The sequence below is a fragment of the Sander vitreus genome, chromosome 11, assembly GCF_031162955.1.
Source record: "Sander vitreus isolate 19-12246 chromosome 11, sanVit1, whole genome shotgun sequence".
In the NCBI taxonomy this organism is placed as follows: Eukaryota; Metazoa; Chordata; class Actinopteri; order Perciformes; family Percidae; genus Sander; species Sander vitreus.
The window spans coordinates 25230147-25257266 of record NC_135865.1 but is presented as its reverse complement, the minus strand read 5'-3'; the positions used below and the strand labels follow the sequence as shown (position 1 = coordinate 25257266).

Sequence of the window (27120 nt, the reverse complement as noted above, 5' to 3'; positions counted from 1 at the left end):
GACTATCTGTCCAATCTGAGTTTTCTGTTGCACGACTAAAACAACTTTTAAACGTACACGTTCACCAAAACAAGTTCCTTCCCGAGGCTATTTTGCAGCGGCACCGTGGCTTAGCCCCGCCCAAGACAATTATGATCGGTTTAAAGAAATGCCAATAAACCAGAGCACGTTTTTCTCCAATCCAGGAATGCTGTGTGGACTAGCCAGACCCTCCTCTGCAGCGCTGTAGAGGAAGGTCTGGCAAAGCGATCCACAATAACCCAGACTGGTAAAATGCATCTTTTCACCCAACAGCAACAATGTGAAGAAACACATGAGTGACTCACAAGAGGATGATCTTGCGGTTGATGTCTGGTCTGAAGGGGAAGGGCGAGGGGAAGGCCTCCTGGCTGAGCAGGCTGTCGCTCTGCTCCAGCGGTGTCTCCTCGCCATCCTCATCCAGCTGCTGCTGCCACGTGGGGAGATTCTGGATGTCCACGAACTGGGAGCGAGCACCCAGAGGATCCATCCCACCTCTGGCACTACAGGCTGACGCTGGAACTCCAAGCAGTTACGCTGCAAGCAGGGGAGAAAGAGAAAAACTTGGATTACAACATTAGATATAGAGTCAAATCAATTTTATTGAGACTAAAATAAAAAAAAATAAAAAAAATCAGAAAGCTGCCTCAAAAGGGCTTTAATAGTGTTAATATAGTGACGGAGAAGCACTAATCAATTAAACAAAAACGTCAATTGGTCCCGAACCTCTCTGGCGCCAAATTTTTAACACACTTGCAATAGTGCTTGGTATGGATCTTAGTCCTGAGCCTTGCATGGCCCTGTTTGGTTCCCCCCCTCTTACAATACCCAGTCTTCCTATGACTATACGTTGGGTATTGGCCTTTACGACTCTATTGGCCAGACGCCTTATCTTGTTTAAATGGAAACATGCTCTCTCCCCTTCACACAATAGCTGGAGGTCCTAACTCATATCAATCTTGAGAAGGTTAGATTCTCGCTTGCGGGTTCTAGTAATGCTTTCAACAAAGCCTGGCAGCCCTTCATAGAATACTTAGACAGAACTACTATTCACCCAGAGAGTGACTAGATGCCCCTCCCCCTCCCCCTTCTCTCCTCTAGTTTGTTTTATTGGTTGATTTTTATTTAATTACTTATTTATTTAATTCTGTTATTTTATTTTATTCCTGTGGTTTATTTTCTTTTTTTTTCCCCTCTAGCAGTGGTTGGGAAGGGATAATGGGTAACTACGGTTCAGTCATAGAAGCCGTTCTGGCTTAGGTTAAGTTGGTTGTTGTTTTCAACATACACTGTGTAGGATAGGGTTTTTTCCTACCTTCCAACAAGACTACCTGGATGCATTGTATGTGTCAAATGTTGTTGTATGTGAACGGAAAATCTAATAAAAAGATTTATAATAAAAAAAATAAAAACTTCAATTGGATAACTGATTAGGGCCGCGCCTTACCTTCTATCATATTTTCATTATCAATGAATCTGCAGATTGTTTTCTCCATTTATCAAGTAATTGATAAGATGAGTAGTTGATTGACTAATCAAACAACTAATAGTTTTAGTGCTATAATTTCATCTATTAATCTTTGAAGTCATTCATGAAGCCAGAGTGCAAAACCTTTTGCTGGTTCCAGTTTCTCAAATATTCGATTTCTTTTTTTTTTGCAGATTAAAATCAATCATAAAAATAGTTGTGAGCTTCAAGCCAAACTGAAACTACACCTACTTCATCCAAATGTTCAGTTATTTCAGATACATGTAGTGAAGAGTCTAATTCTACTTCACTTCACGATTTCCCACGTTTCCAGACTGCCTGTTGTCCCTTACTCATATTGCATTATGGTCCATTTCCTGCTGCTTCTTCTATGGATGGATTGTTGCAGGTTGGTGTAAAATAGCAGCTCTGGAAATAAGACCTTCCTATCCGATACTGCAGGACACTAAAACTAAAAAATATCGCAACATGACATAAGTGTTGTCTTTTCCTGGTTTTAAAGGCTGCGTTACAGTAAAGTGATGTACTTTTCTGAGCTTACCAGACTGTTCTAGCTGTTCTGTTATTTGGCTTTACCCACTTAGTCATTATATCCACATTACTGATGATTATTTATCAAAAATCTCATTGTGTAAATATGTTGTGAAAGCACCAATAGTCAACACTACAATATCGTTGCGGTATCAATATCGAGGTATTTGGTCAAAAATATCGTGATATTTGATTTTCTCCATATCGCCCAAATAAATGAGTTAAAAATAGCCTTTTTCAAAGCCTTGTCTGCCTTGACAAGAAGAAAACTCCCTGAATAAAAGGGAATACTTGACATTGTTAGCATGACATCTTTCAAATCTGCTGATAATGTTATTACATGCAGGGTTCCCAGTAAGTTTGCTGCCTAAAATCAGTAGTTTATGTGACTGCAGTTAGACTAATAGTAGCCCTGCAAGTAGTTTTATCAGAGTTTTTTGAAGACTGGCAGTATTGTGTGCTGATCAGCACACATCAGCACACAATACTGCCAGTCTTCAAAAAACTCTGATAAAACTACTTGCAGGGCTACTATTAGTCTAACTGCAGTCACATAAACTACTGATTTTAGGCAGCAAACTTACTGAGAACCCTGCATGTAATAACATTATCAGCAGATTAGAGAAGGTTGAACTGTCTGCATGCTTCATTAACTACAAGCATGACAGCAGTCTCTTTGTTCAGTGACGTAGTGATGCCCTAATCTAAACTCCAGATACCAAACCTTATTTATAAACAAATAGTTTTGATTACAATCCATATCTTTAAAGGCCGTTTTCTCAGAATGAGTTTTTCTCATACCCTGAGCTAGAACTCTCCACTTCAGTAGCACTTACATACACCAGACTTTGCAGTTTAATTCCTATCTATATTATGAAGGTTTTTACACAGGGGTTTGGTCATTTATAATTCATAGCCTGATTTTTGTAACATTTTATTCCTAAAAACTTGGTGAAAATGTATTTTTTATGGCAGTTGTCAGTATTTTGGAAAAGAAATTTGACTCTGTCAACAAAATGACTAGCTTCATCCAATGTTCAGATTTGTGTTCTGGAAATGTAGCTAGCTATGCAAGTTAGCACATATTAGATGATGCCTCATTTGCATATTTAAACATTGAATTTCAGAAAACGTGTAATACAAAAAAAGATCTAATGTAAGTAATCAACTGGGGACGTTTCATTGTGATATATATCAGTTGAGATATTTCCCCTATTCACCTGAAGTGTCTCCCCTTTAATTAACCAAAACACAGCAGCATAATGAGAAAGTAAGAAGGGAACAGTCGTGCTGTCAAAAAAAGAATTTCAACCCCAATAACTGAACTCCTCTGTCTTTCTAAACATATTTACGACAGTCCTCAATAGCTATATTTGCTTAACAACCCGGTTAGATTGTATCAGACTGTATTTTGGCCTCACGACCACAACATCAGCAGTTAACCCACCTCGGCAGTTGTATTTCCTCCAGGCAGTTGTCCAAAATTCAAAGAAATAATTAATAAATCTTGACACGACAATTTTTAGACTCAGGAAGCATTGTCGTTCCACTGATTCCTCATACTAGCGAGCAAAGTAATCACAAAAGCGGTCATAAATTTAGTTTAAAAGTGCCAGTTAACCAGGTTTACACATTTAGCCAGTATGCTTGCTAGGTGCTTCTTGCTGCAACATCAAGTTAGCTTGAGTAAATAACATCCGGTTGTGAATTTCAGAATAAATGTCCAAGGTTCAAGGTTTTTATTTTTTTCCAATTCTCAACATAGCTCTACATTGTGCAATGAAATGCTTGTTTGCCTCCTACAGTCCTGTCCTTGGAATAAAAATTAAAAAAAAAGTAAGCATACAATATATACAACAATAAAATATATACAACAGAGAAAATACATACAAACAAAGATGCAAAATAAAAAATATATATAGTGCAGAATTATTATTTAAAATATGGTTATATATGTTATCATCAGCAAGTCCAGTTGAGGCCTCTTTCATTTATTTATTTATTTTAAGTAATTTCAAATTGTGTGCACTTTTTTTTTACAGGTTTGGAGAGGGGCTCGTACGCCTAAAACAACTCTTAAAATGACATTAGAAACACAAGAACATTTTTATTTTACTGTATAATTCATTTTCCCGTGCATGTACGTAACACATCAGGTCTATCCATCTGCCTGACCTATCTGTAAAAGATTCTGTAATAATTCCATATTTTGATCATGTGTTAAATAATATAGTATGGCCAAATTAGAGCTGGTAAAGGGCTTCTTTTTCTTCTGCTTCTTCTAACCCTGAAACATGTAGGTGCACTGCTTTTTGAGTAGTATGTTTAATATGCCTTTTTTGTGAATTCATGTCCTGATATCGAAACCACACATGCTTTTATTCTTTAGGGACCATACAAGTACACATCTGGTTCTGTTATTACTGTTATTACTATTTAACTTGACGTATCTGTTCTTCAGTTTCAATCAGCTGACTAATAAGCGAAAACACTTCCGCTGTGACTGTTAAGGGTCTTGTGAGAAGTCGGTGCATTTTTCTGTGCGCCAAACATGTCTGACCACTGATAAAATAAACAAAATGGTTATCTACAACAAAATCATAACAAAAGCGTAATTTCGGGATTTGTTTTCCAAGAATTAAAAGCGTTGGCAAGTCTCTTGTCAAGTGTGTTGGGCTTCTTGGCAGCGCAGACAAAAGCAACAGAAAGAAAACGATCGAGCAAAAAGAAAACAGGGATTTTATTCTCTCACAGTGTGTTCCATCACTAGTACTGGGTACTTGTTGTAACGGTATATTATAATGTTACATATATTGAAGTGTTGCACAGCAGTGGTAGAGCGTAACTATGTACATTTACTTTAAAGTACTTGACTTTACCGGAGTCTTATCTTTTCATGCTACTCCACTAACGTTACATTTCAGATGGAAATACTGTACTTTTTACTCCACTACATGTATCTGACAGCTTTAGTTACCAGTTATTTTACAAATTCAAATGTTTGCATACAAAACATATCTGGAGCTTATGAAATATTTTGTAATACATTAAACTACCCAACATTTAATACCTTAAGAACATTTTTACTTATACTTAGCTTACATACTTTTACTTAAGTGACATTTCCAATGACTTTGACTTGTAATGTTTTGTTTTTTTACAGTGTAGTATTTGTATTTCTACCAAGGACTGTTACGACTTCTACTTAAGTCATTATTAAGCCATTAAAAATGGGTCTGAATACTTCCACCACCATGATTGCATGGTGACGACAATACTCTTTTTTTCCCTACTGTATCGATGTGTGATCTACTGGTTAGGTCTAAAACAGCAGCGCAGTGAACACAACACAAGTTTAGCTAGCAGCAGCTGCATTTCAGAGGTAAGAGGAGAAACTAACCAAACATTAAAATGTGTTGCGTTAAAGAAAGAAATGTTATCTTGATGTAAAACATATACAGACATAAATCTACGGTATATCAGATTTTAAGAGCTACGTTTACGCAGGAACTTCACCACGTGTGTTCAGGAACAAGCGGTCTGTCCTGGTTAGGTGCACTCGATTCATTGTACAGCGTTGGCTGGGCGGACAGGGTTTGCCGCGTATGTAGATAATTCATGGGTCAGAGGCTCTAAACCCCGACCACGTGGGAAGTTTGTAATACCAAAACAAACGCTCCTTTGACTAGTAGACTAGCGTGCTTTACCAAGCTAGAAATGGACTAAAAGTAAGCCTTTAGGTTCATTGTCGCTTATGTAAAAGCAGAAGATACAAATATTTAGGTACAGAAAACCGTATGTATGTATGTATGTATGTACATTAAAGTGATACCACCGGAGATGAAATAGTACGAAACACTCATATTCTCACTCTGGACCACCACAGACTTACAACTTGTTGTGGTGGAACGTTATACATTATGATCAGTTGTGGAAGTATACAGTACTCAAATATTTGACTGTAAAAGTAACAATAGTACTGGTTAAAAAATACTGTTACAAGTATAAGTCCTGCAATCATAATCGTACTTAAGTAAAAGTACAAAAGTATTAGCATCAAAATATACTTAAAGTACCAAAAGTATATATAGTTTATGTATATTATAATACTGAATTATAGTTATTTATGCATTAATGTGTTCATCTCTCTAATTATTCATAGTTGATTTATATTTTGTATAACGAATCGTACTCTGCAAAGTAACTGAAGCTTTAAAAGAAATGTAGTGGAGTAAAAAGTGCACTATCTGCCTCTAAAATGGAATAGAAGGATAAAGTAGTATAAAATAGAAATGCTGTAAAGTGCAGTACTTCAGTAAATGTACTTCGTTACATTCCACCACTGGTTATGGTCATACTTTTAACACATTAATAATGTAACATAGCACACAAAGGTTAGAAATACATTTAATCTTTAGTACCTCGGGTGTATTGCTGTGAGGTGTTTAATTATTTGTGTCAATTAAGTTCTCTACAAATGTATTGTAACATTATAATTACCATATAGACTTTTTGGCCAACAATATGTGGACGGCTGTGTTTCATGGTTTGGTCTAGACCCCTTAGCTCCAATTAAGCAAAATCTTCATTCTACAGCTTACAATTATATTTTACACAAAAGTGTGATTCCAATTTTGTGGCAAACATTTGGGGGAGACCCATCTCTGTTTCAACATGACAATAACCCTGCTTTTTTCCAGTTTGATGTGGAAGAACTTGACTGGCCTGGCCGTAGAAAAGATAATTATAAAATAAAAGAAATATTATAGAATGTGTTTGTTTTGTAAGGACACATACAAGGCTGTTGTCATATTATGGAGAAGAAACACTCAGTAAAGTAGGATAAGGTCACTAAGAACTAAAATGCCTCAGACTCACCATACAGTAGATTCCTGTGGGAGTAGTTTATGAATACTGCAGTATTTATTTTTTTTTTTTTTTATAGTGTGATCAGACGAAGTCGCTCTCATGTTCTTGTGAAACAGGATTCAGAATCACCTGAGGCTGCCGGTCATGGGGTTGACCAAGCAGTACCTGCGCTACGCTGCCAGTGCAGTGTTTGGAGTAATCGGAAGCCAAAAAGCCAACATTGCATATGTGACCCTCCGAGGGGGAGAGAGGGGGCGCTACGTCGCCGTGGCTGCATGTGAACATGTGTTCATCTGGGATGCCCGAAAAGGAGAGAAGGTGAGATTTTGACGTGGTTATGACAGCAGGTTCAGGTCTCCAGTCTTCTTCAAGCTTTCCAGAATTCAAACCCGGTGTCTTGTCTTTCTGTCTAGGTCCTGATCCTGCAGGGCCAGAAACACGAGGTGACCTTCCTTTGCCCCTCACCCGATGGCGTCCACATCGCCGTGGGTTACGAGGACGGTGCTGTGCGGATCTTCAGCTTGCTGAACGGCGAGAGCAACGTCTCCTTCAATGGACACAAAACTTCCGTCAGCGTCATGCAATATGACACGCTCGGAGCTCGGCTCGTCACTGGTTCCAAGGTAAGTCGAGCAGGATGAAGGGTTGAGGAGACAGGCGCCTTTGAGATCAAGATGAGAATGTCAATTACATATATGCAGTTACACCTGAGACAGGTATTAAGGTACAATCAGAAGATAAATTGAGTTTCACGTGGTTCCTCCCTCCCTGTGTGTGTGTGTGTGTGTGTGTGTGTGTGTGTGTGCGGGCGCGCAGGTTTGATCAAATTAATCTAATTCCAGTCTGAGCTTACTATTTGTTAAAGCATGTGTTGAGCATGTTATAACCCCTTCCTCCCCCTTCAGGACACAGATGTGATCGTGTGGGACATCATCAATGAGTGTGGGCTGTACAGGCTGAGAGGCCATAAAGACGTCATCACACAAGCCTTGTTCCTCAAAGACAAAAACCTCCTGGTCACAAGGTAACCAACCCTTCTACCTGATGCCTTTTGACATTATCACAATTATGACAATTGCTTAATAATGAAAGACTAAAATATAAGTCAGAGTTTTATGAAGCTTCTTATTATTAACCTGGTGCCAGACACTCGTTTATTTTGCAGTTCCTCGGACACTAACATTGTTTGATGACATGCAACTTTGAAAAAGGAAAAGAATGTCATGTTATGCATCTAAATAAAAAACAACTAGAATCGCAGCTTTTTGTCACTTTGAGCAACTGTTGCGAGAAGTTATCCCATATTGAATAGCTTCATATTTACAGATAATAACGAGAGCTTTAGGGCATTTTCCCCAGTAGAGTTTCTGGGCTCTGATTTGTTGAAATACCATCCATGTTTTTTGCCTCATTCTTTTTTTAATTAGCATATTTCTACTCAGACTTTAATATTTTAATAGTATACACATTTGGGATAATGTGATTCCCTCTATGCTATCATTCAACAAACAGTAACATTAAATAATGTGGTGGCTACAGGACTTCACACTGCCTTTGATGCAACCATATGAACTTGCATGTGGGTTTGAGTAGTCCTCACTAAACAATATAATCTTAAAGGTAATATAAAGTTTAATGTGACATTTGAATTGTGCTTTTTAAGCCTTTAGCCTTTAATAACAATAAAAACACCCTCCTACGCTTAACACTGTTCAAAACAAGAAGTGCCGTGTTGCTAACACATTATGTGCGTCTGTGTGCTCTGCTGCTGTACAGCTCCAAGGACAGTTTTGTGAAGTGGTGGGACCTGGACACACAGCACTGCTTCAAGACCATGGTGGGCCATCGCAGTGAGGTGAGGGGCTTCAGACTCTATACTTATTAACATAAACCATGTCTTTTTTTTTATTTTTTATTTTTTTTTTATTACAAAGCTGTTCGAGGTGCGATATTTAAATACCGCGAAAGTATCGAAACACTCAATCCACAGAGAAATGCACACAGCCCGTATTTAGAAACTGTGCCTTTAAACGGGCTGTCAGGATGTCTGTACGGTTGTAATGTCACAACTATACTATATATAGGTAGAAAGTGCGACTACAGTGCTGTTACAGTCACTCCCCGGCTGCAATCATTGCAGCCGCGGAATGACTGGAAACCCGGAAACACTGACCAATCAGAGCAGACTGGGCTTTTTCGGGAGGGGGGGCTTAAAGAGACAAGCGCTAAAACGGAGTGTTTCAGACAGAGGGTGAATACAGGTATATTCAGACAGACAGTTTGAGTCTGAAATAATGTGTTTTTTGAACATTAAAGCATGTAAACACGTTCTAGTAGAAACCCAAAACACAAGTATGAACATGAGAATGAGCATAAAATGGGACCTTTAAAGAAAAAGTTAGTCAGTAAAACTATGACCCAAGTGGTTATGCAACCAATTTTAGTAGCTGATTTAGTTACAAACTAACTAGCAGTTACTAAGCCTCTAGTGTCCACTTTACACCCTGACTGAGGAGAGAACTTACACAAAGCTGGTGCAACCCAGTGCAGTTTACTAAACACAGGTTAACGTAACCAGTGTTGTCTCACTTCTCATACTCAATTTGATTTTCATGGCTCTGGCTGTTTTCTAAAGCAGAGCTAATGTTGTTTCAGTCTCCTGAGTTTTGTGTAAAAAGTTTATTTGATTGTATTACAACTAATGTTGACATTAGGCAAGGGAGACAGGATTGATTCATTTAACTGAGTGGAGGCTCATAATTAGATCACTGAGACAATATTCTCATTGTTGTAAGCAAGACCTTGTACTCAATCTCAAAGAAACAAGAGAAGAGTACATTTGCAAAAACAGATACAAGCCAATTTTATGACCTAGAAGGACACTCAGAGAGCGCAGACCTCCACCAAGGCATGCCTTACTTCACAATGTTAATGGTCTTAAACTTATTTCTTTCCGATTATTTCAACACCACACGAATGCAGCACAAATGCCCAATCATCCAATGCTAACGAAAGTGAAGAATATTTTGTGGATTCGGACCCGCTCCAAAATTGAATGTGTTCTTCCATGCTACACCCTTCCACTTAGTTTCATGAACATTGGGGCAGTAGTTTTTGCGTAATCCTGTTGACAGACAAATAAAATAAAAAACAATCCGAAAACATAACCTCCTTGACGGAGGTAATAAACCAACACCAGTTTGACTAATATTCCATGACTTGCACAAAAAAACCATGATTTAGGAAGATAAATAAAACAAAGATATCTGTTTTTGCAAATCAAAACTTTGTATATGGGTGGACAGTCTTTGATCAGTGTGCTGATTGTGGCCACATTGTTGAATTGAGAAGTCTTCAGTCTACAGACAGTAATATCTAAGACTTCTTAGCGTGCGATAGAATGGGAATGAGCGGTTTGCTGCGGTCCAGACAAAAATAAGCTAAGAGCCTGTGAAGGTCCAGATGTGTTTTTTTATTTTACATGACATTTCTAACATGGTATACTGTATGTCCATGCACTTTCACTGTTTGTTTGTTTTAAGTTTGTTATGAGAAAGGGAAGATATTACATTTTGGACGATGTCAAATATATCTTTAACATCTCTCCGCTCGTTTTTGGTCTTTTAAGAGGCTGCATGATATTTTTGTACCTGGATGAATAAGAGGAGTCTTTGTGACGGTGTTTATTTTTCTGTGTGTGTTAGGTTTGGGGCATGGTGCTGCTGAACCAGGAGAACAGGCTGTTAACAGGCTCAGCAGACAGTGAGCTCCGAGCCTGGGACATCAACTACCTGCAGGAGGTGGGAAAGATCGGGCTCGACACAGTACATGCCAGTTGTTCTGCTCCCTGTATAACTTATCGATACACGTAGAGAATAACTGGGAAGTTAGCTGAAGTGCTGATACATAGGGCTGCACGATAGGAGGAAAATATGCAATAGGTTATAACGTTGAATATTGCGATGCTATTACTTGCGATAAATAAACCGATATTAAAGTGTACTCAGTTCTGCATTTCTGCTTTCAGTATTCTGCTAAAATGCAACAGATTTTATGTTAAATTTAAAACAAATGAAAGGAAATCATTTCCAACATTACTTTATTGAACAAATTGAACATTGACTTGAATATTAAAGACGCCACTAAAAAAAGAATGACATTTATGTTTTAAAGTGAAGTTTTCTACTGATATTTTCTTTCAACTAACTTAAATATCTGAGTGTCTATCGCACTATGTTGCAGCCTTTCGCGATGTGTATATTGCGCAAGTTGATATTGCGATGCCGATTTTAAAAAAACAAAAAAACATATATTGTGCAGCCCTAATACACAGCCACCATGGCCGAATAAAGCCTCACCTACGGACACTTAACCAAAAGAGATGTAAAATTGAAACTGATGTTGCCTCAGTTGTTGTTAAAGGTCTGTCCGTCTGCCTGTCTGCTCAGGAGAAAGCTGAAGGTGAGCCCAAGGTAAAGAAGGGGAAAACTCTGCTGGATGATGACGATGATGAGGACAACGAGGACGGGGTGGATGAAAGTCTTGAAGAGGTACCAGAGTTAATGTATTCCTGTGAGAAAATACTGCAACAAAATGATGAAGACTACATGGACATATATAGTTTTTAACACAAGTAATGTATTCAGAGGGAAAAAGGTGAATATATATCTGCATAATTTGAGGCCGCAAAACCTGATTCATATATACGTTACATACATTCATATATGTCCTCTCTCTCCCTATTTTCCTCTCTCAGCGGATCCTGAGTTGTAGGAAAGCCGGATCAATCCTGAGAGAGGCCCGAGACCGAGTCGTTTCGCTGGCAGCAGACGCCAAGGCCAGAGTCATCGCCTGTCATGTAAGTGTTGAATCGTCCTCCGGTTTCCTTTTGAAAGATCATAAAAAGTCTGGAATACCAGATGCAGACGATGTCCGGGTTCCTTCTAGAGATGTTCACACCTGTGTATACACTTGTATATACAGTACATGTACATTCTTGTTCATTCATCTAAGTATATTTTTCAGTAGTTGTTCTGGCATTTTTTTTTTTATCTTTGATTATTTTATTTAATCTTTTATCTTATTTATTATTTCTAGTATATTTGTTGTATTTTTGGTTTGTGTGTGAGTCCTTGGTAAATTGCTTCTTGCTGCTTGAGTAATTTCCCAATTTGGGATTAATAAAGTCCATCTACCTACCTATCTATCTATCTCCCAGTAAGCACACATACGTCGCCGCGATGTATTGGCGATGTAATCAGAATGCGGAGGGAATATGTAGCATATTGCTCGTTTGCTCACTGGCACGACGTCCACGACATATAGGCACTCTCTCCGCGATGTATGTATGTGTATATATATATATATACACACACACACACACACACACACACACATCGTTCCAACGTATTTCATACATCGTACAGATGCAGGCTCATGTGCATCGTTCTAACGTATGTCATACATCGTACAGATGCGGGCTCATGTACATCGTCCCAACATCTGTTATACATCTTACAGATGCAGTCTCAGGCACATCTTCCTGACATCTGTTATACGTAGTACAGATGTCAGGAAGATGTGCCGATCAATTGATCCTGCATTAACCCATTTAACAAAACTGGTTCAGAAAATGACATCACTTTACTGTAATGCAGCCTTTAAAACCAGGAAAAGACAACACTTGTGCCATATTACGATAACCAAAATCTAAGACGATATCTAGTCTCATATCACGATATCGATATATTGCCCAGCTCTAGTTTTATTTATGTTCTTTTACTGTTATGACAATAAAGTTCTATGGCGTTCATTGTTTGAGTTTGTTCATGTTTCACAAAGAGTTTAACCTGAGCCGACAACAAAGATAGAAATCATATCACATCCTTACAGGGAACGTAATATACTGCTGTTAAAACATAATAAAAAATATGTATGTTTTCAACACACCGGTATCGAATCGGTACTCGGTATTGGCCGATACACAACTTCAGGTATGGGAATCAGTATCAGGAAGCAAAACATGGTACGGGCCATCTCTAGTTCCTTCAGGAATCATCTGAGAAAGATCTGGGAATTTAAGGAAGATTTTCTGCCCATATCAAACATTTGTAGTTTATGAAAGTGAAATGTTATCATAGCCACAATAAAGAACAGATAACACTCACTTATTTTCTGCTCTCTATTAAGAACCATCTTACTATCTCATGTTGGAGCTCAGATGTGAGACTTAAGTTGACATCTGAAGCTTACCATTGTCCATAGTTTGGGTTTTTTTCCCCGGCACTGTTGGCTCTGATAGGCTGTCATCAGTGGCTGTTTGGCTGATTTAGCACATTGATTCATTTTTTGTCTGTCCTGTTCAGCCACAGAATTAGTGATTTTGCTCATTAAGTGCGGTTTCTAGATCTTCTTTGTCCACAAGCATGAGACCACAGTGCAAAATCAAAGAAAGGCTTTACAGACCCAGCTGCACATTTTTGTCCTTTTAATCAATTTGTTTCCTGACCACATGATGATACTGTTTGAAATGATTCACAATGGCGTGAAATTAGTTTGTTGCTAAGTTTGTTTTGTTTGTCTTTCCTTCATGTTTTGGGGATTAGAAAGGGACACTGTTTACTGACGTTATTTTCTCCCATCAAGGCTCAGGCAGAATAAACATGCTTGTCGGCATTCAGCTGGCTGTCAGATGTAGTTTTTACAGTGTGTTCAATTAACATGAGTCAAAATAAGGCAGCAGTTGGTTACTGTCCGTGTTAGTTTTATAAAGTTGGCCTGATGTGTCAGGACCCTAAAGCTGGAATTACAGAGGGATTTTTACATGGCTAGTATTTTATGCAATTAATGTGCTTTGTTTTCATCAGAATCTGTAACATTCAAATGTATCGATATTGATATTCTGTAGGAAATTAATGCTATAAATATCTCTTTTCATCCTTCGTCAGGGCAATGATTCAGTCCTGGAGCTCTTCACTGTGCTGTCAGAGGAGGAAGTGCAGAAGAAAATGACAAAGAAGCTGAAGAAAGCCAAAAAGAAGGCAGCAAAGTAAAGACAGTTATTTCTCTTTAGTTCATTTGAAATGTTTACATGTTACTTCTTATTATAGTATTATAAGTATGTTTATCTTTGCACCAACTTATACTGATATTGCTACACTGTAGTGTGCAGTAGTTACTCAGTAGCATGCTGAAGCTGGAGCTTGTTGTGTGGCTGCCCCCTTGCTGTAGATCTCAGGAAGATGCATGCGAGGAGGCAGCAGAGCCGGTGGTGGAGAGGACGCTGAAGGACGAGATCCTCAGACTGACCAACATCAAGGCCTCCTCCAAGATCAGGTCAGTGTGGCGCTAGTCTCGCATTGCCAGACCTTCCTCCACAGCGCTGCGATGGAGGGTCTTGTGAGTCCACACAGCATTCTGGGATGGGAGAGAACGTGCTTTGGTTAATTGGCATTTCTTTAAACCAATCACAATCGTCTTGGGCGGCGCTAAGCGCCGGACGGAGCACCGGTGCCTCGGCAAAATAGCCTCGGGAAGGAACTTGTTTTGGTGAAACGTGTGTAAAAGTTGTTTTAGTCGTGCAACAGAAAACTCAGATTGGACAGATAGTCTAGCTAGCTGTCTGGATTTACCCTGCAGAGATCTGAGGAGCAGTTAAAGGAGAACTGCCAGACGGCCGCTAGCAGCTAACAGGGTAGGTGAGTTTAAACGATGTCTGAGTTGAAAATGCATCTTGATGTAAGGGCCCTGTTCATGTTGCACAGACATTTTAATTGCATTTTGTGTCTATTAAGAGGCACAAAGGCACTCTTTATCTTATGACCCCAAAACTGCCGTTTTAGCTAAGTGGGAGCTCTCGGCATTAGCTGCAGCAGCTCCATGTAGCTACCACCGATTCGGCTCGTTTTTTTTGCTATCGACAGTACTCCCATATGTATAGCGATCAAGATTAACGTAAAAATTGCCCAGAGTTCTCCTTTAACCATAGTCCTCATAAATCTACCGGAGTTTAAAATGCCAACACAAAGAAAGCGGAAGGTGACGGACATCCGGCCGAAATAAGGGACATCCGGGGGAATTTCCGGCGGCACCTGAACAATCCCGGAAATGAAACGTCGTCGATATACTGCAGACTAGTATGGAGCCAAACACAACAGCAGCTCAGAGGCTAGAGAGGTGAGCTCGCGACCAACAGGCGTATTTAATTCCCTCTCTCTCACACACGTCTCCTGCATCCCCTCTCAGGTGGGTGGACTGCCTGTCGTGTGCAGGTGGTGAGCTGAAGGTGGCGCTGCTGCTGCAGAACAACACCATCGAGACCTACAGCCTGAGGACTTCAGACAAGACCCCCACAGCCAACAAGACGGCTCGCCTCACGCTCGGCGGCCACCGCACCGATGTCCGCACGCTGGCCTTCAGCTCGGACAACCTGGCCGTCCTCTCCGCCTCTGGGGACACAGTCAAAGTTTGGAACAGGTGAAAAGTCTTACAGCTTTTATATAAATGTGACAAAACCGATAGAAAGCTGGGAGGTGGTCTCACAAGATCTCCTGTCCCCCGTTACAGGTCAACTCTGCAGGTGATTCGCACCATGGCCTGTGAATACGCCCTCTGCTCCCTCTTCGTGCCTGGAGACAGACAGATCATCCTGGGAACTAAGGTATTAGATGCCATCTTTGTATGCATTTGCTGCTGTTTGAGAGGGACTTTTGTGTTCCGTTCTGACCTTTCAGTTAAGAACTTCTATGGGACAGGAGGACAGGGTTGCTAGCTGTTAAGAAACATCTTTTCTAGTTCATATTTTGTGCTGTTTTTCCTGTCAGAGCGGGAAGCTGCAGATCTTTGAGTTGGCTTCAGGAAGCCTACTGGAGACTGTGGATGCCCATAATGGAGCTCTGTGGTCCCTGTGCCTGGCCCCAGACCAGGTAAACCTGACTACCTGCAGTCACACCTGTCTTACCCCTTTTTTCTAAATATCTCTCGCACCATGTCAAACCTTTACACTCCTCAGAAAAATAGCTGGCTTTTCTGTGCTTTCTTATTTGCTGTGCGTGTCACTCCTGCAGAGGGGGATTGTCACAGGAAGTGCAGATAAGACGGTGAAGTTCTGGGAGTTTGAGCTGATAAAGGACGAAGGGACTGGCCAGAAGTAAGTCATCACCTTGTTCAAATTACTTGTACGGTTCATTTGGGACGATCAATCTCATATTTCCTTGCACCTCAAAGTAATCCACTACAACGGAGATCTTAAGATATTGTCTCCTGGGACAAAACATGTGTTTGTTTTTATTCTAACAAATGTTTAGTAAAGCTTTAATAAATAAGTAGTTGGTCTAAAGTCACATCAAAATACTTATGTATTTTTACAGATTATTTCTACTATATTTGGCTTTTTACTCACACCGTGTGGAATATGCAACAGTAGGGGTGCGGGAAAAAATCGATACAGCATAGTATCGCAATATTTTCCGTGGCAATACTGTATCGATACACAGACGCCAAGTATCGATCTTTTATTATATATGTGTTGGTCAGTTTGTCAGCTTGACAAACCCATTTTGCAACAATACAATTGAAGTGAGATGAACAAACTGTTTTACAAAGGTAAAACAGATGTTGACAAAGTTTCCTTTTGGGGACATCATTTGAAGTTTGGGAAAAAGGTAATGAATTGCAATATATCGCAGAATATTGCAATATGTTTAAAATCGCAATAATATCGTATCGTGACATAAGTATCGTGATGATATCGGATCGTAGGGCCTCTGGTGATTCCCACCCCTATGCAACAGTAGTAAGCATATTCTCTATACTAAATATAAACTAGTCTCTACCATTGATGTTACATCTTACATTGAATGTGTGCCACAATTTTCAATCGTGAATTGCTTAATAAAGCACATAAATGCTCAGTAACAAGACTTCGAGACATGACTCATATTTAATACTTTGTGTGTGTATGTGTGATATAGGAGGCTGACGGTGAAACACACACGCACTCTGAAATTGGAGGAAGACATTTTGTGCGTGAAGTTTTCTCCTGACCACAGACTGCTGGCCGTCTCTCTGTTAGACTGCACTGTCAAGGTCTTCTACACAGACACACTTAAGGTACACACCGCATGAAATAAGCATGGCGTATTCTGTGTAATTGCTTCATTATTAGTGTCAAAGTGTCTGTTATTATAACTGAACATTTCTCCCTCTCGCTGCTTCAGTTCTTCTTGTCGCTGTATGGACACAAGCTGCCTGTACTTTGTCTGGACATCTCACATGTGAGTACTCTGAAGCTGTCTATCTGCTAACTATCTGCTGCGTTTAGGCCTCAGTGATACATGTGATTTATTTTGCAAGAGGATCGCAGCTAACAACTCAGAAAATTTGTCTCAGTAGTACCAAAAACAAAAAAGATGAACTTTCAATTTAATATATATAAAAAAAAAAGTTCTTAACTTGATGAGATCAATTAGATGAATAAATCTACATGTCTGTTCGCCCTTGAAGGGGCCATGTGGAGTTTTCTCAACACTTCATTCCAACACCTCGAAGCCGATAAATAAATAAATTCCAGCCTTGTTTACATCCATATCCCCTTTTCCACTGGACAAGAAACCCACTAAGTCAGTGGAAAAGGGCCTTTATTCCCAGGCCAAATGACTGCAGTAGGTATTTATCGGCTCCAGCTCCGTTTCGGCAGCGATGGAAACACGACACACGGGTGGACACGCTAATCTTCGCCCATTTTCAGGCGCAATGCTAGGTCAAGGTCATGGTAACTTTATTGTCCCCGAGGGGCAATTGTTTGTACAGCCAGCAGACAGACATAAGGACAAGACACGCAACAATACAGCAAAACATGAAATACCCGCAGTATCTAAAACACAATAGTAAATAAATAAAATTTAAAAAAGTTCTGGCAAATTGTTTAAAATGGAAGTCAGGATAGAAGAGTTTCTGAGTCTATTGGACCTGCACCTGGGCATGGAGTTACTACGGCCTGAGGGAAGTAGCTTAAACTGGCAGGACTGGCTATGACGCTTGTCGCCTCCGTCGGTAACTTCAGCAACTTTGTCACCTCAGCCACAAATTCCTGGATGCAAGCAGCGCTCGGACATCGTTCCAATTTAGTCATCACTGGGACTGAGTAAGAATAATAACCTAACACCATAACATTTTTACTGGCCTCCATGCTGCTTTCTAATGTTTACTGTTCACTAACCCTGTTTTTCGGCTTGATCATGGCTGTCATTGCATCAGTTTGTTTGGAATCGACTTGGGGTCATCTTGACCCTCAGTTCTGCCTCCCAGGACTCTGACTGACCTCGTGTTTCTGTTAACTAGGATAACACACTTATCGCCACCGGCTCCGCTGACAGAAACGTGAAGATCTGGGGTTTGGATTTCGGCGACTGTCACCGCTCCATGTTTGCTCATGACGACAGGTAACGCCCAACAACACCAACCCAAACCAAATGTTTGTCATGGGTTCATTGAAACGAAAAAAACACTTTTTCTTTTTTTTAATTAAATGATGAAATCATTTTCTAGGCTGTTGAGTTTCCAGCTGTGATTTCATCTGTTGTGGTCAGGGACTCTGATCCGTGTCCTGTTAACTCCGACTGCCCTGTGACTTCACACCAGCTGCTCCTTCATCTCACCGCTCATCTGTTTTCTCTCGGATCATCTCACTTTTTGTTCTGTTCTCTTCTTCTTATTTTTTTTTCATTTTATTTATTTTCAGCCCTTCTGTGTTCACTTAGTTTTCTGTCTGTTCTTTGATCTTTTTTGTTGTCTCTCTTTTTGTCTTTCTCTCTTGTACTACCTTATGATTATGTCTCTCTTTTCTTAGTTTCTTCTGAGTTCCTGCTGAGGTGCCTGCTTTCTTTCTTTTTGCCTTCCCTCCTTTCTAGCTCTAGATTTACTTATTTTCTATTTTACCCATTCACTTGGCTGACTTTCTCTTCCCTCACTCTGTTTCTTCTCCACAGCGTGATGTTCCTCCAGTTTGTCCCCAAGACTCATCTGTTCTTCACAGCAGGGAAGGACAAGAAGATCAAACAGTGGGACGCCGACAAGTTTGAGCACATCCAGACACTAGAGGTGACGCTCGGCTTCATACCCTTGATATTTGCGATCCGGTGGCTTAGATCAAGCGTCCTCTGGCAGGCTTCCTTCACATCTGAAATGCTGAAATGAAATACTGACCACACCTCATTGGTCAGCTGTAAAACAGATCTGCCAAAGAGAGAGTCAAAAACTAGATTATGTGCTTTTTCATAAATGATTTCTGGATCACTTGTGTTGTCCGGTTGTTAGTAGGTGGATTCTGCACGATCATTTGCTTTGATAGGCAGTTAAAAGCAGTGGTGGAATGTAACTTAGTACATTTACTCAACTACTGTACTTATCTATTACTAGTATGATGAGATGAGGTACTTGTTCTTTACTTGAGTATTTCCATTGTATGCTAATTTATACTTCTACATGTTGGAAGCCAATATTGTACTTTTTTCTTCACTACCTTCAGTTGGATCACTTTAGTTGACTTAAAGGTGCCGTAGGTAGGACTGGGAAGATCCAGGACTTAGCCAAAAAATTTGAACATCAACAAGTTCTCAGTCCTCTTCCCCCCCCTTCTGCTAAAGCCCAAAACGGTCTCCTAAGCCCCTCCCCACCATAAGGGAGAATGAATGAGTGTGCCTGAGCAGTGATTGACACACAGTTAGACACCCCCCTGGCCCTGATTGGTGCATCTGAACAGGGGGAGCGGTGGATTTTGCAAATCACACTACAGGCTGTAGGTGGTGCCAGAGGAGCCAGATTTCTTTTTTTTATTACCAGCTTCATGTAGTTCTACTGGAACATAGGGTCAGTTTCAGCAAATATGACAGAAAGTTAGTTTTATAAGTCTTACCTACTGCATCTTTAACAGATTTAGATTACTAATACAAAATATAAATCAACTACTTCATTATTATAATATAATGATTATTATAGATTAAGATATTAAGATATATAAATTCAATAAAATTAGCTCCACCTTAGTCTCGCATTGCAAGACCTATCTGGTAGGCCACAGATACATTCTTGGATAGGCAGAAAACACCGCTCTGGGTTGTTTGCAAAGCTGTCAAGCTTGTCTTGGAGCCGCTAAGTTCCGGTCGCAGCGACGGTGGCTCTGCAAAGTAGTCTCGAGAAGGAACTTGTTTTGGTGGAACATTTGCACCCCGCAGAAGAAAGCGACACACAAAATATTAAATGAAGTTAACGGTTGACACAGCACAGTAACGTGAGCTATTTAAGTTAGCTGGATTACATGGTTAATTGTAAGTTGCTCTCAGCAGTGTATCGCCGTGTGTGACATTTGGCTTTTCTGTCGGCCTTACAGGGCCATCATCGGGAGGTTTGGTGTCTGACCATCAGCCCAAGCGGGGACCACATTGTGTCGTCATCCCACGACAAATCCCTGCGACTGTGGGAGAGGACCAGGGAGCCCATCATCCTGGATGAGGAACGGGAGATGGTGAGGTGGAGGGCGGCGTGGACACAGACAGATTTGACTAGTTATTCAGACACGTAAACAGCTTCTTCTTCTTCTTCTTCTTCTTCTTCTTCTTCTTCTTCTAAATGACCCTCTTTTCATATTCACAGGAACGGGAAGCAGAGTTTGAGGAGAGCATGGCCAAAGGAGATGTGCCTGTGGTGAGCACTCAGTTTTCGACTTCCAGGCATCATCAACATTTATACTTTTCACCAGACATTACCTATACTTGAATATTAGCTTCACACTGGCCTGTTTCAAAAACAGATTCCAGTCCCTGTACAGTAATATGAGCAGCAATCTAGCTGTCATTACCTACCATAACCAAGGCTGCATCAGTCAAAACTTGAAACTTAATTTCAAAGCACAAGGAGCATTTTAGCTCTATGTCCTGTCATTGGTTCAGAGTGCATTATCAGTCCTAAAACACTACAGTTCACTTGGAAGATGTTTGACACTTTTACAAACATCTCAAATAACAGTTTGAATGGAAACGTCCGGTCAGTTAGCTGAATTGAAGAACACTATCATTAATTATACCACCACCAAATGTTAAATTGCCCTGCCAGTTTAAATGGAAGAAAACTCTGTTCTGTTTTTGTGTAAGATGGATGTAAGAGATGCGTTGACTTGTTTTATCTTCAGGTACCCGGAGAGACTGAAGGAGAGGCAGCACCAGCCAGCAAGAAGACCGTTGAGACAGTCAAAGCTGTGAGTTGACTTCCCTTCCTGTTGGATTTCATTTGGAGCACCAATTGGATGCAATTATTTAGATAGTTTGTTAGTTTGTTTGATGTCATTGACATTAAAATACTTTTGTGTTGTGGCCAGGTTGGCTCAGTGGGTAGAGCAGGCGCACATATACTGAGAGGCTTATGCCTCGACGCAGAGGTCCAGGGTTCGAGTCCGACCTGTGACGATTTCCTGCACGTCTTCCCCCCCCTCTCTCCCCTTTCTCACCTAGCTGTCCTGTCTATTAAAGGCGGAAAAACCCAAAACTAATCTTTAAAAATAATCTGTGTTGGCTAAAGCTAACTGCATTCATCTTTTTTCTGCATCGCTATAGGGTGCTCGGGAAAAACAGGATTATTTTAAATTCAATTTGACCCAAGTCTTCATAAACGACTAAAAGTATGAATAAGCAAGTGTTGTTCATTTTATGATGTTCTTGCTGTCGTGTGATTTCTTTCTGCAGGCAGAGCGAATCATGGAGGCTCTGGAACTTTACAAAGAGGAAAACAGGAAGATGGAAGTGTATAAATATGCTTGTCAGACAGCAGGCAACGAGGTACAGACATGATGCAGTAATCCTAGGTTTTATTCCCTCTGTTGTTGCCCCTTCTTAGGAGAATGGGCCATAAAACATCCTGTTGTTGTGTTGTTTTTGGATGCAATGGGAAACGTTCTTTTAGCTTCATTTTTATGACATCAGTATTATGATTTGTCAAATAAAGTTGGACAAACAGCTGATGTTGTTTTTCAGGTTCCTCCACCCAAACCCAACCCTATCCTCGTGGCTTTTGGAAATGTTTCAGTAAGTAGAACAATGGTGAAGGAAAAAATATGTAGCCAACTTCGCCTCCAGTAACTGAACATTATCAATAATACACCTAAGTGTATTGTATTTAGGCTGTTTTTAGCTGCTTGTAACTAAGTCTGTCTTTGTCCCTCTTTCAGCCGTCCCGCTATGTTTTAGACGTCGTGAAGAAGGTCAGATCGAGGTAAGACGTAAGCTCAGGGTGACGAGACCAAACAAACATGATGTTTCACTCTGACTTTACCCATAAAGCTGATCTTTGTGTGCATATAAAGCCAAGTTTTTGTGTTCCCCAGTGAGCTGGAGGTTTCTCTGCTGGTGTTACCATTCCCTTACATCCCCGAGCTGCTGACGCTGTTCAACAGTTACATCAAGCAGGGCCTGGAGGTGGAGCTGGTCTGCCGCTGCCTTTTCTTCCTTCTCAAGTAAGTTGTGTGTGTGTGTGTGTGTGTGTGTGTGTGTGTGTGTGTGTGTGTGTGAAAAAGAAGAGGTTTTGTATTTGGTTGTTAAATGAAATTCAGAGTCAAGGGTTCAGAGATCTGGCAGTTTGTCAGACAAAACAAGAACAGGATGAGCTGAGCAAATCTTCTGTTGGCCATGATCTGCAAAATATGTGAATTAAAAACTAATAAATCATTGTTGAAAAAGGAAGAAAATAAAATCTCACAGTATGCAAATTGAAACATAAAACAAATCTGTAAAGATTAAATTCTTTAAAGGTCCCATGGCATGAAAATGTCACTTTATGAGTTTTTTTTTTAATGTGAGTTCCCCCAGCCTGCCTATGGTCCCCCAGTGGCTAGAAATGGCGATAGGTGTAAACCGACCCCTGAGTATCCTGCTCTGCCTTTGAGAAAATGAAAGCTCAGATGAGACGATCTGGAATCTCCTCCTTATGACTTCATAAGGGGAAAGGTTACCTCCCCTTTCTCTGCTTTGCCCGCCCAGAGAATTTGGCCCACCCATGAGAAAGAGAGAGACATCATGGCTTGAAAACAAGCGAAGCATGGCAGTTGGTCAAGGCCACACCCCCACCCTCCATCTTGCCCCCCCTCTCTTCTCCTCAATGGCATGTAAAGCTACAGACACAGAAATGGCACATCCTAAGGAAAGCTCATTGTAGGACTGGCTCTAGTGGCTGTAATTCTGCACCAAGGCTGAATATCGGGAAAGAGACTTCAGATACAATATTAGGGGACCACTAAGGTCTATATAAAAGAGACTTCAGATACAGTATTAGGGGACCACTAAGGTCTATATAAAAGAGACCTCAGATACAGTATTAGGGGACCACTAAGGCCTATATAAAAGAGACTTCATATACAGTATTAGGGGACCACTAAGACCTATAAAAGAGACTTCAGATACAGTATTAGGGGACCACTAAGGTCTATATAAAAGAGACTTCAGATACAGTATTAGGGGACCACTAAGGTCTATATAAAAGAGACTTCAGATACAGTATTAGGGGACCACTAAGGCCTATATAAAAGAGACTTCAGATACAGTATTAGGGGACCACTAAGGCCTATATAAAAGCATCCAAAAAGCAGCATGTCATAGGACCTTTAATGGGTAAATTAAATCATTTTGGTGAAGGTCCATCCATCTTCATCCGCTTATCCGGGGTCGGGTCGCGGGGGTAGCAGCTCCAGCAGGGGACCCCAAACTTCCCTTTCCCGGGCCACATTAACCAGCTCCGACTGGGGGATCCCGAGGCGTTCCCAGGCCAGGTTAGAGATATAATCCCACCACCTAGTCCTGGGTCTCCCCGAGGCCTCCTCCCAGCTGGGACGTGCCTGGAACACCTCCCTAGGGAGCGCCCAGGGGGCATCCTTACCAGATGCCGAACCACCTCAACTGGCTCCTTTCGGCGCAAAGGAGCAGCGGCTCTACTCCGAGCTCCTCACGGATAACTGAGCTTCTCACCCTATCTCTAAGGGAGGCGCCAGCTACCCTCCTGAGGAAACCCATTTCGGCCGCTTGTACCCTGGATCTTGTTCTTTCGGTCATGACCCAGCCTTCATGACCATAGGTGAGGTAGGAACAAAAAACTGACCGGTAGATTGAGAGCTTTGCCTTCTGGCTCAGCTCTCTTTTTCGTCTAACGGTGCGATAAATTGAATGTAATACCGCACCTGCTGTGCCGATTCTCCGACCAATCTCCCGCTCCATTGTCCCCTCACTCGTGAACAAGACCCCAAGGTACTTGAACTCCTTCACTTGGGGTAAGGACTCATTCCCTACCTGGAGAAGGCACTCCATCGGTTTCCTGCTGAGAACCATGGCCTCCGATTTAGAGGTGCTGATCCTCATCCCAGCCGCTTCACACTCGGCTGCGAACCGATCCAGTGAGTGCTGAAGGTCACAGGCCGATGATGCCATCAGGACCACATCATCTGCAAAAAGCAGCGATGAGATCCCCAGCCCACCGAACTGCAACCCCTCTCCACCCCGACTACGCCTCGATATCCTGTCCATAAATACTACAAACAGGATTGGTGACAAGCGCAGCCCTGGCGGAGGCCAACTCTCACCTGAAACGAGTCCGACTTACTGCCGAGAACCCGGACACAGCTCTCGCTTTGGTCGTACAGAGGTGGATGGCCCTGAGAAGGGACCCCCTCACCCCGTACTCCGGCAGCACCTCCCACAGTATCTCCCGGGGGCACCCGGTCATACGCCTTCTCCAGATCCACAAAACACATGTAGACTGGTTGGGCATACTCCCAGGCTCCCTCCAGGATCCTTGCGAGAGTAAAGATTTGGTCCGTTGTTCCACGACCAGGACGGAATCCGCATTGTTCCTCTTCAACCTGAGATTCGACTATCGACCGAACCCTCCTTTCCAGCACCTTGGAGTAGACTTTACCAGGGAGGCTGAGAAGTGTGATACCCCTGTAATTGGCACACACCCTCTGGTCCCCCTTTTTAAAAAGGGGAACCACCACCCCGGTCTACCACTCCTTAGGCACCGTCCCAGACTTCCACGCAATGTTGAAGAGGCGTGTCAACCAAGACAACCCCTCCACACCCGGAGCTTTAAGCATTTCTGGACGGATCTCATCAATTCCTGGGGCTTTGCCACTGTGGAGTTGTTTAACTACCTCAGCAACCTCCACCAGGGAAATTGATGCCAATCCCCCCCTTTTCCAGAAGTAACTTGGTGCCGACCGAAAGTCCTTCTCCATGTCTTCTCTGAACTTCTCCCACACACTCTGCTTTGCCTCTTTCACGGCAGAGGCTGCAGCCCTTCGGTACCTTGCAACTGCCTCCGGAGTCGTCTGGGATAATATATCCCGGAAAGACTCCTTCTTCAGTCGGACGGCTTCCCTGACCACCGGTGTCCACCACGGGGTGGGTTACCGCCCCTTGAGGCACCTAAGACCCTAAGACCACAGCTCCTCACCGCAGCTTCAGCAATGGAAACTTTGAACATTGTCCACTCGGGTTCAATGCCCCCAGCTTTTTTTTAGTTTTTACCTTAAAGCTATAGTGCGTAGTTTCTGTCTCCCCCATGAGGAATTCTAAGTAATGACAACAAAACTGTCGGGCGCGTCCACGTGATACAAGCCTTCCGTAATTATCTTCACTCGAGTTTCTGCGCGGGAAAGTCACCGGACGACACAATCTTCTGAACATAGCCATACTGAGAAATACAGAGAGAGTTGTGTGGAGCTGATAGTCTTAATTAGCTTTGTAGCAACTCATTTGGCAATGGCTTGAATGTAACGGACGTTCATTAATATCAAAAAGTTACACACTAAAGCTTTAACTAATTATAATAAGAAGAACACCTTGTTGACAACCATAAAAAGTGTTTGACAGCATTCAGTATTAAGGGTAATTAGAAATATTGTGGTAGGGCAGATCTAATTGTAAATGTAGATCTGCACACGCTGCTGTCAATTGTTCTGGTGATACAGTATCGGGCTGACACTGTTGTCTGTTTCCTTCTAAGGATCCATTTTGGTCAGATCTCCAGTAACCAGATGCTGCTGTCTGTCATAGACGAGCTACGGACCAATACTGTCTCAAAAGTGCGCGAGATCAGGGTAAGTAACATCCAGAGAAGAGAATTCTTTCACAGAGAGAAGCCGTTTTGTCGTCTTGACCGATGTAGAGATTCTTTTCCTCATCACACCTTTCCTTTTCCATTTCCTCACCAACTCTTCTTTCTTTGTGTCTCAGGACGTGATGGGCTTCAACAGCGCGGCGCTCCAGTTCCTCCAGCGGGAAATCGAGAGCAAAGAGGACGTGATGTTCTTTGCTGACGCCACAGGCCAATTGGCGGAGAAGAAGAAGAAGAGGAGGAAGAGGGAGCGAGCCATCCTGACCATCGCTTGAATCATAATGGACATTTTTGACTGTTTGTGTACAAACATCCACTCCCAGCTGTATTGCAGGGGTAGATCAGTGGGCTTACACTGTTGGTTTTTTCTATGTTATGAAATCCTGATAGGAAGTTAACAATGTTATTCAGTGGCACGCTTCATTTCCCAAATAAACTGTCTGACTTTTTCTCACAGTAATTGAGGTTTTATAAGGGGCTTTCAAAACAAATAAATCCTCCACTGCAGAGAGAAATGTAGTGTGTCTACACAGCCGTTCCCTCTGCAGCTTTAGGTCTCTATAAAATATATCCATATACGGTTGAGCCTTCAATAGATACATTTCATGTTTAAGGCAGCACTAGTACTCCCTTCATGATCACCACACACAGAGGACAGGTATGATTTAAGCTGGTTTCTGTCCTACAGGCCTACAGGGAGCGATTCAGGCCCTGAGCCAAACCAGGCGAAAGATGGTTTGGACATGGCTGGGGTCAGACTACCTGAGCTCCAGACCACCTGGGTGTTACCACACTGTCCCAAATAGCAAGTCGCTGAGAAAAAAAACCCTACTCTCGATCCCTGTTGGCCTCGCTGCAGCCGTCCACCACTGAAATCGGGGAGATGTAGCTTGACTTTACAGCCCTTGTAACTTTGGCTGAATTTATAGTCCCAAGGCCGGGTAGATCTGGTAAACATATTTCATAGCGAGGGAGAAATGTGAACAGCATGTGTTTTCGAGGTGCCCAGGCCTCTAATCCTGTGACCTTTACAAAAGTTTCACACCCACATCTGACACTTAATT

The 27120-nt window shown here is 41.6% G+C and overlaps 2 protein-coding genes across 4 annotated transcripts in view; one reads left to right on the top strand and one right to left on the bottom strand.

Annotated features, from left to right (window-relative positions):
• Positions 1–3724, bottom strand: part of gdap2 (ganglioside induced differentiation associated protein 2) — a 38146-nt gene extending 34422 nt beyond the window's left edge. For both annotated transcript variants that reach the window (XM_078262521.1, XM_078262523.1), the window contains exons 1-2: positions 3486–3724; positions 327–555 (exon numbers count right to left, since the gene is read on the bottom strand). In XM_078262521.1, the coding sequence (XP_078118647.1) occupies positions 327–508 (182 nt within the window). In that variant the 5' untranslated portion in view covers positions 509–555; positions 3486–3724. The remainder of the gene's footprint in view (positions 1–326; positions 556–3485) is intronic.
• A 1612-nt stretch (positions 3725–5336) lies between these two features.
• wdr3 (WD repeat domain 3) lies at positions 5337–26512 on the top strand. Of its 2 annotated transcripts, none has more exons than XM_078262519.1 (27): positions 5337–5420; positions 7024–7225; positions 7321–7530; positions 7813–7931; positions 8684–8762; positions 10612–10707; positions 11356–11457; positions 11664–11765; positions 13855–13955; positions 14138–14242; positions 15152–15382; positions 15473–15566; positions 15730–15831; positions 15973–16055; positions 16879–17017; positions 17125–17181; positions 18248–18348; positions 18895–19006; positions 20295–20429; positions 20558–20608; positions 21093–21158; positions 21643–21735; positions 21931–21981; positions 22125–22168; positions 22281–22409; positions 25946–26039; positions 26176–26512. In XM_078262519.1, the coding sequence occupies exons 2-27, from the start codon at positions 7052–7054 to the stop codon at positions 26329–26331; spliced, it is 2826 nt and encodes a 941-aa protein (XP_078118645.1). In that variant the 5' UTR covers positions 5337–5420; positions 7024–7051; the 3' UTR covers positions 26332–26512. The 2 variants fall into 2 exon arrangements, with proteins under 2 accessions (XP_078118645.1, XP_078118646.1); XM_078262520.1 differs by having other exon boundaries at positions 5345–5420; positions 6984–7225.
• Positions 26513–27120: the final 608 nt, after the last annotated feature.